Source organism: Papio anubis, chromosome 11 (genome assembly GCF_008728515.1).
Source record: "Papio anubis isolate 15944 chromosome 11, Panubis1.0, whole genome shotgun sequence".
NCBI classification, from domain to species: domain Eukaryota; kingdom Metazoa; phylum Chordata; class Mammalia; order Primates; family Cercopithecidae; genus Papio; species Papio anubis.
The window spans coordinates 35,173,062-35,190,031 of record NC_044986.1 but is presented as its reverse complement, the minus strand read 5'-3'; the positions used below and the strand labels follow the sequence as shown (position 1 = coordinate 35,190,031).

The 16,970-nt window shown below is 51.5% G+C and overlaps 1 protein-coding gene across 13 annotated transcripts in view; it reads right to left on the bottom strand.

Annotated features, from left to right (window-relative positions):
• Positions 1–16,970, bottom strand: part of PYROXD2 (pyridine nucleotide-disulphide oxidoreductase domain 2) — a 36,889-nt gene that overhangs the window by 4,613 nt on the left and 15,306 nt on the right. For 9 of the 13 annotated variants that reach the window (XR_001891496.3, XR_001891495.3, XR_001891494.3 and 6 more), the window contains 11 exons: positions 16,041–16,196; positions 13,301–13,454; positions 11,384–11,445; positions 11,190–11,287; positions 8,954–9,095; positions 8,475–8,609; positions 7,057–7,243; positions 6,646–6,802; positions 4,403–4,557; positions 3,113–3,219; positions 761–881 (listed from right to left, as the gene is read on the bottom strand). Coding sequence is in view for 5 of the 13 variants with exons in the window: in XM_017944180.2 (XP_017799669.2) it covers positions 761–881; positions 3,113–3,219; positions 4,403–4,557; positions 6,646–6,802; positions 7,057–7,243; positions 8,475–8,609; positions 8,954–9,095; positions 11,190–11,287; positions 11,384–11,445; positions 13,301–13,454; positions 16,041–16,196 (1,474 nt within the window). In the remaining 8 variants the exon portion in view is untranslated. Of the gene's footprint in view, positions 1–760; positions 1,007–3,112; positions 3,220–4,402; positions 4,558–6,645; positions 6,803–7,056; positions 7,244–8,474; positions 8,610–8,953; positions 9,096–11,189; positions 11,288–11,383; positions 11,446–13,300; positions 13,455–16,040; positions 16,197–16,970 lie in introns of those variants that run through there. The other 4 variants (XR_001891498.2, XM_003904100.3, XR_001891499.2 and 1 more) reach the window with 4 other exon arrangements.

Sequence of the window (16,970 nt, the reverse complement as noted above, 5' to 3'; positions counted from 1 at the left end):
ACAGACTCTTTCCAGGGGGACCAAGTCCACACAGCTCAGAGAAGGTGTGCATAGCAAATGACAGCCTCAGCCAGCTCCTTAGGCTTGGAATGCGCACAAGAAAGAATTGTAAAGTTGAAGAAGTTAACTTTATCCATCCTTTCTGGTCTAAAATATGGACGGAGGCCTCTAATCCCAGCACTTTGGGAAGCTGAGTGGGGAGGATCACTTCAGCTCGGGAGTTCGAGACCAGCCTGGGCAACGTAACAAAACCCATCTTTACAAAAGAATAAAAAATTAGCCAGGCATGGTGGCACACACCTGTAGTCCCAGCTACGCCAGAGGCCGAGGCAGGAGGATCACTTGAGCCCAGGAGGTTGAGGCTGCAGTGAGCTGTGATCATACCACTGCACTCCAGCCTGGGCAATAGAGTGAAACACCGTCTAAATATATACATGGATGGGGAATTTAGGGACATGGGTCTCTCACAAGCCCGCATTGGAATGTGGTGAGATGCCTCCACCAGGACGCATCCCCAGGCCTCCTGAAGGGGAGGTGTGAGCTCAACTGTGGGCTGTGGTCAGCCTGGTGGAGGCAGCGGCTGGGTGCTCACCTGTGCATGGAGAATTCTGAACACAAGGCAGCTTCTTATGGTGGGAGTTCCCTGCTCCCCTCCCTCTCTGCCGCCTTCATTGTTTATCTTCTTCCTCCTTCTCCAAGTCTCTGGCCTCCAGTGAGCCCTCCCAGTCCCCACAGGGTAGTGGGACTCCAGGTCACTCACCAGGATGAGCCCCACTTCCACAGAGATACAGGCCCTGGAGAGGGCAGCGGTAGCCAGAATGCAGGGGCACAGGGCGGGCAAAGTAGAGCTGGTCCAGGGACATGGCACAGTGGAATATGTTCTGCAGAGGCAGGGCCACAGTCATTAGCACGGGAGCGTTACAGCCTTTCCTGTCCTGGCAGGGTTTCTTCCCCTCCCCTGTTCTCCAGCAAAAGTTCTTCTCCTTCCGGGATATTTTCTTGGGTTCTTAAAATGCAGAAAGGGAAGGAGATGAGATGGAACGGGCACACGCCCTGGGGCTGGGAGCGAAGTTTTCCAGAGGCCTTTTGAGGAAGAAAGCAGGGTAGGGAACAGGAACTGAACAGGAAAGAAAAGAGGGTTTTGCTATCTACTCTGCATCCCTCTCGCTCTGCTGGAAAAACACAATCGTCCGACTTATTGTGGCTGCTGGCATGTGTCTCTGCGAGAACTTCCTTCTGTGGCCAAGGCATCCACCTGAGCCCGGACCCCGGCGTCCAGGTTCCAGCAGGATCACTGTGAATGGCAGACAAGGGGCAACGGAGCCGAGCACGGTTCTGTCCCCCTGGCTTGGGTGAGACCAGCCCCAGGCTGAGAAGGGAGGCAGCATGGGACAAGCGAAGGTCAGACTCAGGGGGCAGGTCTGGACAAGAAGCCCGACGTCTGCTGGGCGTCACCACAGGAGTGTCCCCCCACTGCCTTCCTCACATTGCCCCAAACTGAGGTCATCCTCTTCCCTCAAGTCTGCTCCTCCCCATCCTCCTGCGTCAGTGAATGACACCACCTTCCTCCCGCTGGCCTCTGCACCTACCCTTCACATCACCTCCACCCTGACCCCCATGTGCACACTGTCACCAAGGCTTCTCAAGTCTGCCCGCCCCATGCCTGCTCTACCCAGCCATTCCCTTCCTTCCTGCTGCCTGGCCTTCTTTCCTCTACCCGGACCAGTGCTGTTCAGTGAACATGTAATGGGAGCTAATATGCAGTTTTTGATTTATTAGTAACTACATTTAAAAAGTAAAAGCAGAGCCTGTTGTGGCTCATGCCTGTAATCCCAGCACTTTGGGAGGCCAAGGTGGGAGGATCACTTGAGCCCCAGAGTTTGAGACCAGCCTAGGCAACACAGGGAGACTCCATCTCTACAATTTAAAAAAATTAGCCTGGTATGGTGGTGCATGCCTGTGGTCCTATTTACTCAGGAGGCTGAGGTGGGAGGATGGATGGCTTGAGCCCCAGAGGTCGAGGCTGCAGTGAGCTGTGATTGCACTACTGTACTCCAGCCTGGGTGATAGAACAAGACCCTATCTCTAGAAGGAAGAAAGGGAGGAAGAGAGGGAGGGAGGGAAGGAGGGAAGGAGGGAAGGAGGGAAGGAGGAAGGGAAGGAGGGAAGGAGGAAGGGAAGGAGGGAGGGAGGAAGTAAAGAAGGGAGGAAGGAAGGAAGGAAGGAAGGAAGGAAGGACAAGTTGATGAATTTAATGTCAATAACATATTTTATTTAGCTATATATATCTATATATTTATTAGCTATATACATATAATATACCCAAAATATTATAATTTCAACATGTAATCAATATATAAATTATTGATGAGATATTTTATATATTTTTCTATACTGTGTGCATTCTACACTTGCAGCACATCTCACTTTGGCCTCAGATTTTTCTTTTGCTTTTCTTTTTTAATTTTCTTTTTAGAGATAGGGTCTCATTCTGTTACCCAGGCTGAAGTGTAATGGCACATCACAGCTCACTGTAGTCTCGAACTCCCGGGCTCAAGCGATCCTCCTGCTTCAGCTTCCTGGGTAGCTGGGACCACAGGTACACACCACCACTCCTGGCAATGTTTTTGGTTTTTTGTTTTTGTAGAGATGGGGTCTCACTATGTTCCCTAGGCTGGTCTCTGGCCTTGCAAGTGCTCAGTAGCTGCAATGAGGCGATTGAGCCTGGCCTCCTAACTGGTCTCCCTGTCTCCAATCTCTAGTTTTTGATAAACTGAAGTCTGAGGATGTGCTGCTGCCTTGAGAAGGGGGTGCTCTCTCTGAAGAAAGTCAGATGGCAGAGCCAGCATGGTTGTCAAGGCAGAGGGTCACAATCCTGGTGACCTTCTCAGTGGGGGCTGTCCTGACTGTGTTTCTGAGTCCCTACTAGGGATCCCCCATTCCCTCAATTTGACCACTTCTCTGCCCTCTCTCAGCCAGGGTCCCTGCCCCTGTGCTCCCTTCCTGATGAAAGCTGAGTATGGAGGGACAAGATAAAGCAGAGAGGTCACAGCCAGGAAGTGAGGGTGCAGAGGGAATGCTATGGTGAGAGACCCCCTAGGCTTATACGCACCCCTCCAGGAAGCCCGAAGATTCTCTCCAAATCTGGTGGTGTGAGGATGTCTCTGCCAACCACAGAGTCTTTGAAGCCAGGGGCATAGACCTCAATGCAATCAAACACTGGGGTGCCAAAAACAGAAATGAGATGGTGTTAGGAAGAAGAGGAGACGCTAAGGGGATACAACTTGGCAAATTTACTAACAGTCATTAAATTACACACAGACATGGGTTTATTTTATCATATGCAAATTATACCTCAATAGGTGAAAAACAAAAATCAGCCCACAAGCAAATGAATAATTCATCCCAAAGATGCATGGGCAGGCCGGTCCAGTCCCCAGTTTTCCCCACTTCCCTACCCCAACCCTAAACACAAAGCTGCTTGTCTCCTCTTGCATATGCAGCTTTTTTCACCTCATCACTTTCCTCGAGCTTGCTTTCTTTCTTTCTCTTTCTTTCTTTCTTTCTTTCTTTCTTTCTTTCTTTCTTTCTTTCTTTCTTTCTTTCTTTCTTTCTTTCTTTCTTTCTTTCTCTCTTTCTTTCTTTCTCTCTTTCTCTCTCTCTCTCTCTCTCTCTCTCTCTCTCTCTCTCTCTTTCAGACGGAGTCTCACTCTGTCACCTAGGCTGGAGTGCAGTGGTGCGATCTCGGCTTGCTGCAACCTCCGCCTCCAGGTTCAAACGATTCTCCTGCCTCAGCCTCCGGGGCAGCTGAGATTACAGGCATGTGCCACCACCCCCGGCTAGTTTTTTTTGTGTTTTTCGTAGTGACGGAGTTTCACCATGTTGGTCAGGCCTGTCTCGAACTCTTGACCTCAGGTGATCCACCTGCCTCGGCCTCCTGAAGTGCTGGAATTATAGGCATGAGCCCCCATGCCCGGCCTGCTCAAGCTGTTTCTTTTGCTTGGAATGCCCTTTGCTGCCTGGCCAGCTCCTAGTCATCCTTGGAAACCCAGCTTGACCGTCCCTTCCTTTGAAAGCCTTCCTTGTCCCTCTGGCTCATGCTTCTCCTTTGGTTCATGCAGTCAGCTGTGCTGTAATGACAGATTTCTTAATTTGTCTCCTCCATCCCTTGCTAGGCTGCGAGCGACTGGAGGGCAGGAACTGTGTTTTCTTGGCTTTCTTAGCCCAGTTCCTGACTCCAGCAGTCATTCACTATGCTGACTTGAGGTTCCCTCGACTATTTCCTCCCTTTGGGATGTCATCTGCAGCTGTCAATCCTGAATGGGGCAGTGAGGAGGAGCAGGCCCAGTCAGGTCGCAAGCCCGGCTGTGGCTCTGGAGGCAGAACATGCAGCTCTCTTTACCTCTGTCTGCATAAGCGTCTCTCTCCTGCTCGTCCCAGGCCTTGCCTCCAGCCAGTGTGTAGGGCGTGTACTGAGTGAAGAGAGAGACTACGTGGCAGCCGGAGGGAGCCAGGGTGGGGTCCAGCGCAGAAGGTATGCAGAGCTCAATCATAGGCCTGTGCAGGCAGGGAGGAGAGACGGCAGATCTAAGAGCAGCAGTGTGGTGCGAAGGGCCTCTGAGATGACTTGGGACACAGTGGAGACCCTGAGATGACACCAATCCTGGGCGACTGTCGCTGTACAGCCACAGTGGTTGTCCACAGTACAGGTCCACAGTGGCCTCCAGTGTGATCCAGAGCACCCGTGAGGAGCTGGCCTGGCCCAGACCCCCGAATGCATGGCCTGTCCTTGCCTGCCTTCATCACACGCTGTGCTCTAACCACAGCTCCCAAACGCAAATGTCTCCAAGGTCCACACAGACAGTGGGAGTGTGGAAAGAGGCCAGGCCTAAGACAGCAGGCGCCCAGGCAGCCAGATTTCAGCCAGGCTTTAGCGGCCTGACTGCCTTTTCCAGAGCAGACCAATGGAAGACAGAGTTGCTAGGGCTGCCCCGAGCCCCAGCAGAGCTGTGAACTGCTTCCCACCCCACCACCTTTGCCTGCCACACCTTTTCTACCTGGAGCACATTCTCCCTCTGATCTCCAAATATGAGTCTCCTTCAAGGCCACGGGAAACGCCCCTTCTCCCTGCGTCCCTCAGCCACAATGTTTTTGCTGAACTTGGATGTCCACCAGGGATCTCAAACGTCCTCCGTTCAAACCCCAATGCCTGATTAGCCTCTAAAACCTGCTCCACCCCCGCCACTTCTTCCTCTCTTCGGTAAATGGAGGCATCTTTTCACAGTCGCTCCTTTTTATTACCCACATCCCACTCCCTGTCCAACAGCAAGTCCTGTTGGCTTCACCTTCAAAATATACCCAGTCTTCCGTCCCTTCTCATCACTTCCACTGCCCCACCCTTGTCCAAGCCACTGTCCACTCTAACTTGGATTCTGCAACAGTAACCCATTGCAACAGATGCCTTAACGTTTTCTCCACACCGTGTCCAGGTTGGTCTTTCTAAAGTATAAGGCAGGCTCTGCACAAACTTTCCTGGAGTAAGAGCCAGGGCAGTTGACAAGACCCAGCACGATCTGACACCCTTCACTCCCAGGTGCTCTCTCTCCAGCCACTCTGGCCTCGTCCCTGTGCCTCCTACACAGCAGCACGCTCCTGCCCCAGGGCCTTTGCACCTGACCTTCCCTCTGTCTGGACGTTCTTTCCCAGGTACCCACAAGATCTGTAGCCTCACTTCCTTCCGGTCTCTGCTCAAGTGCCGCGTTATCAGAGAAGGTTTTCCTCCCCTTCTCTGCCTATTTTTCTCCGCAGTGCTCATCATCAGTGCTTACTTGTTGATTGTCTTCCTCTCATGGATAGAAAGTCAGCGACCTGAGACCTTGTTGGCTTTGCTTGCTGATCTGTGCCCAGTCACTGAACCAAGCCTGGCACAGAGTAGAGACCCCAGAATATTTATAAATGGATGAATGAACTTTGCCCTATACCCTTCTCTCCAGGCGCACATCTTCTTTACCACATGCTGTAAATATTTGTGTACCTGTCTTATCATAAGCTTCGTGTCGGTTTCATGCCCCTGCCCCGCTAGTTCTCCCAGCCTGTACCTAGTACAGAGCCCGGCACTGAGTAGGTTTTCAACAGTGTGTGCTGGACAGTGGACAGGAAGGAAAGGCTCTTGCTCCTATAGCGCCCCTGCCTTTTCTGGAAGGATGGAAATACAGCTGCAGTGGGAGGTGGGAAATGCTTTTAGAAGTTTTGCAAGAAGGCAGCTTATCAGAAAAAGAAAGGCTACGGAGCAGGGGACTCAGTGAGTGCGTGCCCCCTGACAGGCTCTGAATGAGAGAACCTCCTTTGCTTTCCCAGAACACATTTTCTCTTCTTCCCCAGCCCCAGCACTTTCCTGGGCAGCGCTCTGCCCCCTGCCCCTTCCGCTAACCTGAGCTGCTCTTCACCCTTACCTGCCCTGGTCCTCAGATTTTTCACCTGGGATGCACTTCCTGTCCTTGGAAGTTAAGTATGGATTTTGGCAGATCCTAAGTCACTGTGAAGGTTGAACGCCAGGCCTGATCCCTGCTGTGTGTGACACGGACAGCCCTGCCTCCCAGGCCCATGTGGAAGAACATCAGGGGATGTGCTGTCCAGGACCCCTACCTGTGGGAAGGCAGGCCATCCATGGCGTCTTCAAAGGCCTGATGAAGGAGGAGGGTGTCTTCACAGTTCAGGTGGATGGAGCACTGGTGATGGGGCAGTGGGTGGCCCCTGGGAGCATTGGGGGCCGCCAGGAAGCTGGGCAGCCTGTCTACAGCCACTGAGGGACCAAAGAGGAGGGTCAGGTCTTAGCCCCCCAAGGTCCTCCCTCTACAGCCAGCACCCTGCTACCCTGAGTGGCAGACGGGAGTAGGAAAGTATTAGCAAGTGTTTCACCTTCTGACCAGGCTGCAGGGGGACACAGGCTGGAGGTCAGGGAATGGAGGTGATGACAGAGTTCAGCTGCCCCCCGCCTGGAGGTTCTCACTCGGATGGGTCAAAGGAGACAGTGCTGCAATGTGGTGTGCCTCTTACCATTGATCTTGGTGACAGGCGACCGGGTGTCCAGCTGAGAGATTTTCTCCAGGAACTCCTCAGGAAGCCACTCCTGGAAGGAGAAGCCTCCATGAAAGCCCCCAGACATCCAAGGCCCCAAGGAAGCTGCCTTCTTTCTTTGCTCAGGAAGATCCCTCAGTCGCTCCCTCCGGAAATCCTCTTCATCCTTCAAAGCTCAGCCAAAACCACCTCCTCTGTGAAGCCTTCCTAGATCCCCTCCCACTCAGCTCTAACCACTTCCTCCTCTGTGCTTGGCCAGCAGTTCTGACTGTGAAATAGTCCACACCTCTCCCTGCTTGCAAAGGGGACAGTGGTTTGCAGGTCTCTTTTCACTACTGGTGTGTAAGCTCTTGGAAGCCTCGATGATCTCAGAATTGCCTTAACAAGTTTCTTTTTACTGATGTTTGTTGAATTTTATTAATGGAATCACTCAGAAAAAGTAGTGCTTTGCCCCTAAGAATTACCCCCAAGAATGGTTGGGAGCTTCGTGCACATATACATGTTATCGTATCTTTTGGGCACAGGGAAAGTCAATTGCAAAAACTGCCCCCCAAAGCTCACCCCTCCCTGTTTGCACACCTGTTTCTGTGTAATCTTGCAGTGCCCTCACACTCTGACTCTGGGCTTGGCCATGAGACTTGCTTTGGCCAATGCTAGCAAACAGGATGCAAAGAGATCAAACCACATGATACTTGCATACATGCTTGAGCTTGCCTGCTTTTGCCCCTTGCCAGACCCTGAGAACATGCCTGGACTACTGTGCTGGGGGAGGACAGACACACGGCGCAGAGCTGAGTTCCCCTGGTCATCCCAGCAGAAACAGTCCTGGACCAGCCACCACCGGCTAGCTCCCAGGAACATGAAGGAGTCCTGCCAAGATCAGCAGAGCCGGCAAGCTGACCTGCAGCTGACTGCAGATGCATGAGCCAGCCGTGAGCAGTTGAAATCCACCAAGATCAACTGAAGTCTCCAGTTCTGGGTGCCAGTATTTCTTGTGTGCCCAGAAGTTTTGTGGCTCTTTTCAAAAATTAATTAATAATCATGGATAATACAACAGATAGTTGAAACATACAATGGAATTAGAGCTGGTGAAAGGGGAGAAATCAGGAAAGTAGGAAAGTTGTGGAAATAACTCTAGATGGAAAGTCAGACCTGGGTTCTAGCTCTGGCTCTGCCAGTGGCCAGAATCTTGGTCACTTCACCTCTCTGGCCCCTTCTCCTCACCTGTGAGGCTCCTTCCCTGTTTGCTACCTGCCCTTACCTGCCTGTTTCCCAAATGCAGAGACTTGGCTTTTGCATCTCACACCCTGATGCAATCCTGGCTCCCTCAATCCTCACAGATTCCAACCCCTGTTTTGGCAGACATCTAAGCTCCACCCTCCTGCCCGCAGCCTCACCTGTGGCGTCAGCTTCAGGAAGGTGATCTGCGGTGATGTGTTGGACAGCACCACCTTGCTTCTCACTTCTGTGCCATCTTCCAGCACAACTCCTTGAACACAGCCTTCACTGTTCACCTGTACCTTCGCCACTGTCTAGCGCCCACCAGAAACCCCCAGGAAGGGAAACCCAGGTTAGATCTTGTGGGATTCCCATGGTCTGTGATGGTCCTAGGCATTCACAACTTCTTCATCCCAAACCCACCCCATCAAGTTCTGCAGCTTCTCCATGAAACACTCAGCCTCGGTTCAGTGACCAGGGAATTCAAAGGGGGTGGTTAGCCACTAACAGGCTGCGTGACCTTAGTCTCTTAATTCTGCAACCCACCCCCTCACAGCCCCTCTGTTCATTGGTAAAACAAGGGACCTTCCAAATCTGAGACTTGGTTCTGTCCTGGGATCCTTGTCAATAATTGGGGTGGGGTAGAGGGACCATTCACCTTTTCAGTGAAGATGCTTGCTCCATGGGTGGTGGCTGAGCTTGCGATGGCATCAGAGAGGGCACCCATGCCCCCCTGGACATAGCCCCAGGCCCCCTGCATCCCCTCCAGGCCCCCCATCACATGATGCAGCAGCACATACCTGAGGACAGACCATCTGACTCAGATCCTGGAGGTGGGATCTCATCTGCCCAGAGTTGTAGGTGCAACTATTCCTTTCCATCTTGATCTTCAGCCCCTCCCTGCCACCATCCAGCCCTTTCCCAGTCGCCTTTAATGAGCCAAGTTCTTGTAAGAGCCCTTTGCCTTCTCTACACTGACTCCCCAGCAAGTGTGTCTATGTGCATAGCTTTATTACCAAAAAGAAGGCATATGCCCAAACCTGCAGCTCCAGCACTCTCCTGAACTCCAGCTCCTATGTCTAACTACCCACAGATATCTCCATTTGGACGCTTTCTTGGTAGGCATCTTAAACCCACCACCTTTTCCCCATTCTCCAGCTGCGTCCCCTTCAATCTTTCCCATTCCAGTGAACGACACCTTTCCATAGAAGGTTCTGTTTCCAACAGAAACCAGGTGTCAGCCTTGACCGCTACCATCCTTCCCCATCTACGTCCACACAGCAACGCCAACTCAGCCTCCAAAGGGCTTGCAAGGCCACCCCACCTCTCAGCCTCTCTTCCTTTTCTTATGCTGCTGCAGTAGTGCCCCTCATTGGACCCCCTCTCCCACACTTTCTCCCCTGCAGGTCTTTGTCCACATATATCCTGGAGCCTTATCTTAAAGCCCGGCTGTGCTCCTGCCACTCACTTATCACCATTCCAAACCTCCCTGGCTTGGCGCTGCTCTTAGGGAATGGCCAGTCTCCTAGCAGGCGCTCCAGCCTCACCCCTCATCCTGTCCCTCTCTGTACCCCATCCTCCTAACTAACAGAACCTCTAGATTCCTGGGTGGATCATACATTCTCTAACCCCAGCATTTCCCCTGCTGTTCTGTCAGCCTGAAGCCCCTTCCTCCCTCATCGTGTGTTTCGCTAACTCCTCTTTGTCCTGTGGGTCTCAGATCAAACACCTCTTCCGTGTGGAGGCTTCTCTGACCCTAGGCCAGGCTGTGTCCCGGCTGCTCCTCCTAGCATCACACTCACACCACTTCATCATCATCACTCGCTCTGTGTCTCTCACCCATCGGGACGTCTGCTCCACTCACTACCGTATCCCCAGCACCTAGCGAGCGCTCATCCCTATTTGTTGGAAGAATTAATGAAGGAACAAATTACTTAAAGGCATATTTCACAAACTGAGCACTGGCTAAGCCTCCCAGAGATCCCAAGAGAAAAGGGCAGAGGCCCCAGCTGGAAGATCCAGATTGGCTGGTAGATCACAGCTTGGCCAACGTGTAGCAACTGCTGCCAAGCCCCCGTCTCTATGATCCTGGGGGAATTTGGGGCCGGTTTAATATGTGTTGAAAAACCACTTCCGAGGGTGTGCTCATCCCTTGAGAGAAAAGCCACGTCAACAGCTTCTAGCTTCTAGCTGTATCTTCTGGTGCACTGGAAACGGCCCAACCCTTGGCGGCATTCTCCATCCCAACACACACACACACACACACACACACACACACACACACACACACACCCCTCCATTCCTGCTTCTGTGGGGGCTCATTAAGTCAGACCACACTGCAGGCTTCGCTGTGCCTGACTGCCACCTCTCGGACTGGGCTGTCAGCGCACACCCGCACTCAGCAAGAGAAAGGCAGCTCACTGCCCATCCTGAGGTGCCTGTGTGAGTGTCCCGGAGCCCAGGGAAAGGACCGGCGGCAGGCAAGGGAGAATGGGTGTTTGCGGGAGTGGAGAGGTGGAAGAGGGAAGGGAAGAGGAGAGAAAAGAAGATATTGTTGAGATACCAAGTGGGAGGTGGGAGAGAGGCTTTTCTTAGTGAAGCAGTAGGGCACAGTCACTAAGAAGGAAGATTTTGGGGAGTCAGACATCTCGAGCTGAAAATCAGCCTGGCCACTTGAGTGGCTTTGGGCAAGACACTCCCTTCTCTGAACCGCAGTTCTCAGACATTGCTCTGAGGGTTAAATGGATCGTGTGTGACGTGCCTGGCTCGGTTCCTGGCTCACTGGGTGAGCTCTGTTAAGTGGCAGCTGTTGCTGCGGCCACTGCCACTGTTGTCCTCACTCCTGTTGGGGAACATGCCCCATTCCTGCGTCCCGCCTCACCCCCCTCACTCACCCACTCCCCGGAGTGCGGGGACTTGTCATGGCTCCAATCACAGCATCTGTGGCCAGAGTGGCTTTTAGAGGCTCAGACTCAAACCACTGATCCAGCACCTGGACAGCACAACAGCAGAGAGAAGGGCTTAGGGGCCTCGACGGGAGGAGGGTCCCTTGCTCCCTGGTTGGGCCTGATGCTGGGGAACCGCTCACCTTGGTAATGGGAGCTGTGAGGACCTCATAATATTGGGGAAGCTGGGCTCCCAGGATGCGGCCTATAACAGAAGATCCACAAAACAGAAGTTGAGACAGGTGACAGGGAAACCCTCCGACCTGGCCTGTGGGATAAAAGATTGGAGGAGGCCGAGACTTCCTGCGGGGAGATGGTATAGCACAGCCAATGCAGAGACAGACCCAGCCTGAGTCCCGGCCACACCTCTCACTAGCAGCGCCTGGGACACATTTTTAACATCTCTGAACCTGATTCTTTACCTGTAACACGGGAATCCTGTTTTACACACCAAGGGCTAAGGTGAGCATTAAATGAGCTAGGTAAAGCATTTGCAAGTTCATAGGCATTTAATATGTTTAATCAGTTAGCATTATGTTTGGAAAATTTTAAATTTGTACCTTATTTCCTTATTTTGAACCCCGGAAGGCCCATATCCTGGGAGGTAGCTGGCCTGGCTGATCCATTCCTACAACCCTGATTCAGACCATTTCAGAGTAACTAGGCTTTAAGACCTTCAGGATAGAAATCATGGTCTCTAGCCTTATAGCACCCAAGCCTAGCTTAGTGTCTGGCACGTAGTAGTTGCTCGATAAATGTTTTTTGCCGTTTTTCACACAAAGCTCCCTGGACTGGTTATCTGAGAGGCAGTGTCTACTTTTTGCATTTGTAATAGATTCCACTGGCTCCACACTCTTTGCAATGTAAAGTCTGCAGTGCCTCCCAACCCACCACAGCTTGGTTAACCTGCCTGGCTCCTTGGCTCTGGGCTCATCCATGTGACTTGGCCAGCCAGTGGAATGTTTGCAGATGTGACACAAACCCAGACCTGAAACAGGCCTGTACATTGGGGCATGCCCTCTGTGCTTGTGCCACTGATGTGAAAAGTCCACGCCCAGATCAGCATGTGCTTCTACAACGAGGACGGGAGGTACCTGCAGCAGAGCTGCCTCCACTGAGCTGCTGCAGACACAAACACATGCCTGAGACCAGACCAGATCAGCTGAGCCACGAAGACATATGGGAAACAAGTGATTTGTTTGTTTGTTTGTTTTTTCTAGGATATAGAGGCTAAACTGGTCTGTATATCCTCAAGGAGGGTAGAAAATAATAGCACACTTGATGTGCCTTCCCTTCTCATACTCATGACAGACATTACTAACTGATCACAGAACTTCTCCTTGCTGAGCCCAAATCTAGCATTCTTCCTGTATGGGAGCAGCACTTCAAATCTCTTGGCCCCTATATCTTATTCTAGCTACGGCCATGATGCCGAACTCCTTGCAGGCTTTGATCAGCTTCACAAAGGCACCTCCACAGCATCTCACTTCAGTCCTGAAAAGTAAGCCTCTCTACTTCTTCCCTAGGGCACTCACGGGAACCTACTTGGCACCCACAGATGCACAGCCCAGAAGTGTGGGAGTCAATGCCCTGTGAGGCAACCCTTGACCAATGGGAGCTAGCTAGAACCCAAGGAATAAATATTTCCCTTTCCATCTCCCGAGAAGGTTCTTCAAATGCATTTCATAAGGTTTCCCAGAGGGCCCACACAGGTCCAGCATCTTGTCACCCACAGTGTGGCTAGTGTGATCACACACTCTGGTATTGACTCTTTCTCTGTCCACTCTCACCCCCACTTTCTCCTATTTTTGTGCCTTGGGGTCACCCTTCCAATGAACTACCCATGCACAAGCCTTGGTCTCAAGCTCTATTTTAAAGCGCATCAGCCTAAGATGCTCTCAACAAAGTGCTCCCGGCTGCCCGTAATTGATCGCAGCATGTTAACTGATCCCAGGTGGCAGGTTGCCATGGAGGTTCAGGCTTGTGTCTAGGCATTGAGACAATGCGCTCACCTCCTTGAAGGTCACTCATCATGCCCCGGTGCCCGCACTTGGACTTACCTGCCTTCAGCAGGGGCTTGAGGGTGGACAGCGACTTGATCCTTTGCAGCAGAGAGCCACGCTGGAAGGCCGCCATGTCCACGGGGGCCGCATCCAGCAGAGGGTCAATGGCTAATGCTAAGCGATGCATGAACTCCTCGTATCTGGGAAAGACCTGGAACAAAGCTCTGCATCAAGGCCCCACCATCCATATCCCTCCCCTCCATGCTGTCCCCATATGGCCTGTCACCCCCACAGCTTGATGGTTCCTCAGGCCTCATTCCCCGCTGTGGCTCGGCTTGGCTCTGTTGAGCTCCCCCAGTTCCAGGTCTCTGGGTTAACATCAACACCAAGAACAGTACATGGGGTGGAGGTGGGGGTGCTCAGGAGACCCTGGGCGATAGGAGAGCCACCAGCAGTGGCAACAGGGACAAGGAGCTAATGCTGGCCACCACAAAGTGTCACCCACAGAAAACTGGCAAGAATCTTAGGGTGTGGTCTCTGTGATAAACCATGAAACCACTTAGAAGTTTCTTCCTTCTGTCATTTCTTCTTTTTTTTTTTTCCAAGATGGAGTCTTGCTCTGTCACCCAGGCTGGAGTACAGTGACGCGATCTCGGCTCACTGCAACCGCTGCCTCCCAGGTTCAAGCGATTCTCCTGCCTCAGCCTCCTGAGTAGCTCGGATTATAGGCATGTGCCACCATGCCCAGCTAATTTTTGTAGTTTTAGTAGAGACGGAGTCTCACCATGTTGGCCAGGCTGGTCACGAACTTCTGACCTCAAGTGATCCACCTGCCTCGGCCTCCCAAAGTGCTGGGATTATAGGCGTGAGCCGCTGCACCTAGCCTGTCCTTCTGTCCTCTCACATATTACTGGTAGAAGTTAGACCTTTGCCTGTATTCTTTTCCAGTCTGTAGGTCTCCCACGCCGTCTCATCACCCACAGTCACAGAAGACTGCCTCTTCTCACCCCACAAGCTCCCACGTCAGAATCCACTTTCGAAAGCCTGGTTTCTGACACTCACCTTCGCTTCCCTGGTGGGCACAGGAGCAGTGATAGAAGCCTGTACTACTGGAGGCCCTACCTGATTCCTCTTAGCCCTGGACTTTGCATTTTGGTCTATCTCTACCCATGGATAGACCCATGACATTTTAATAAGTGTTACATGAAGAAAAGTTCCATGTTAAAATACATTTGAGAAGTCTTGGTAAAAACGAAGTTAAACAGCTTTCTCTAAGCAGGACTTTAATATGACAGCATGGAAAGACAAAACCAGGAATCAAGCTCCTTACTTTCCACGATGGGAAATGGGCCCTTGCCTCTGGCGTATGTGGTTGCTAGAGTGTAGGGCCACAGCTAGTGTCCTGCAGGCCCGGGGACCTGGCCTTGTGCCAAATCCCCTCAAGTGCATCTGAGATGGGCAGGATTTGGACAACAGGATGCAGGTGGTGGTCTCCAATCTGCCACACAAAAGAACCATCAAAGAAGCACTTTTAAAAAGCTAAGCTCCTCAGGCCGGGTGTGGTGGTTCATGCCTGTAATCCTAGCACTTTGGGAGGCGGAGGTGGGAGGATTGCTTGAGCTCAAGAGTTCCAGACCAGCCTGGGCAACATAGTGAGACTTTTGTCTCTACAAAAGAATTAAAAATAACTTAGCCGGGCATGGTGGTGAATGCCTGTAATCCCAGCTACTCAGGTGGCTGAGGCAGGAGGATTGCTTGAGCACGGGAGGCAGAGGTTGCAGTGAGCCAAGATCGCACCGCTGCACTCCAGCCTGGGTGACAGAGTGAGACCTTGTCTTAAAAACAAATGAAATAAAATAACAAAATAAAAGGCTAAGCTTCTCAGGTGATTCTGATCATCAGCCAGGTTTGAAAACTACTGGTGGAAGAGACATGTAGGCTGTGCATCTGTGGTTCTCTAAGTTTTACCCAGTAATAGATTAACACAAGAAAAGCAGTGTACATGGGTTCTATTAACCTAGGTTCTTCTTATGAAAATGTCTCCACTGAGATATGATTTAATGCTACACCTCAGCTTGTGTCCACGCTTGGTACAAAACGGCCATTCAAATAATCTTCCTAAGTCCACAGAACCAACTGTGGCAGGGCCCTTACAGAACTCAGTGGCTCATCTAGACAAGGCCACCCAGCAGGTTCCTAGAATGCAGTTCCAAGGGAAAGAAAGTGCATTCTCCATCCAACATGTGCTCATCCCATCACCAGAGCTGCACACCATCATGGACACTTTGTTGCTTTGGGCAGTCAGGAGGGAGCCTTGGGATGCCACATTGAATGAATATTTAGAACTCTCTTGTCCTAAGTTCCTGATTCAGTTGATTTTATCCTTAATTTTCTCTGATCATCCCTCATCCTCCTGGCTTTCATGTGCTTTAATGTGGACAAACACCCGGAACTCTGTCTGAAAGCTGGAGGGGCATGAAGCACTTCCTGGTGTAGGAACACGCCGGTGCATTTCCTCTTGAACTCAGCATGCACAGCCCCTCTGACAGTGGCCCCATATTGAATACACGCAGGTGTGCGTGTCTTCCAGTCCACTAGTCTTAATCAGCATCCTCCACCCACTTCTCTTCGCAGTGCCTGAGATCAAGAGCTGCCACCAACTGGAACCCTCCTAGGAATGTGGGGTGGCCTGGCCCAGTGCCCATGACCTTTGGACAATTGTTCTAGGACAATCCTACCAGGCCCATCTTTAGGCTGCTGAGGGAGTAGGAGCTCAGTCACTGGTCGCCTTCCCTACCTGGGCATCCTTCCGGGAGAACTGGGCAATCTGCTTCTGGTTTTCTGCCATGTCTGTGCCCAGCAGAAGGGACCTGGGCACCTTGCTGCCCACACCGTCTTCCAGCATGGGGGTGAAGGAGTAGGGGTTTCGAAGATGAAGCCTCAGCCCATGTTTCTGCAGAACACAAACAGCACGGCAACAAATTAATGGCTCTGTGGTCTCTGCCTGTCATCTTTTTCTCCAATTGTGTTTGTGTGACCATATAGGTACCTGTGTATAGATTCCCAAGTGTATGGTCCTGGTTTCTGTTTTTTAAATATAGTTTAAAGAAAGCCCTCTTGCCCAAGTACCCTATGGTAGACAATACTGTATCATAGCACAGTACACTATACCATTCTATACCATACCATACATACCATACCATGCCATACAGCACCACACCATGCCACATCATACCATACCACACTACATCACATCACACCATACACACCATGCCATACCACACCCTACCACACCATACGATACTATACCATGTCATATCACACCACACTACGCCATGCCACATCATACCACACCACACCATGGCACACTCATTCCATGCCAGGGACTGTACTAGGGTTTACAATGGTTACCTCACAACAACTTTGTAAGTACAGTCTTGCATCACTTAACGATGGGGATATGTTCTGAGAAATGCATTGTTAGGCAATTTTGTTGTAGTTTGAGCATCACAGGTGTACCTACACAAACCTACATCTGATAGCCTACCACACATAGGCTGTGTGGTGTAGCCTATTGCTGCAAACCTGCATAGAATGTTACTACACTGAATCCCGGAGACAACTGTAATACAATGGTATTTGGGTATCTAAACATACCTAGGCTGGGAGCAGTGGCTCATGCCTGTAATCTCAGCATTTTGGGAGTCCAAGGTGCACAGATCAGCTG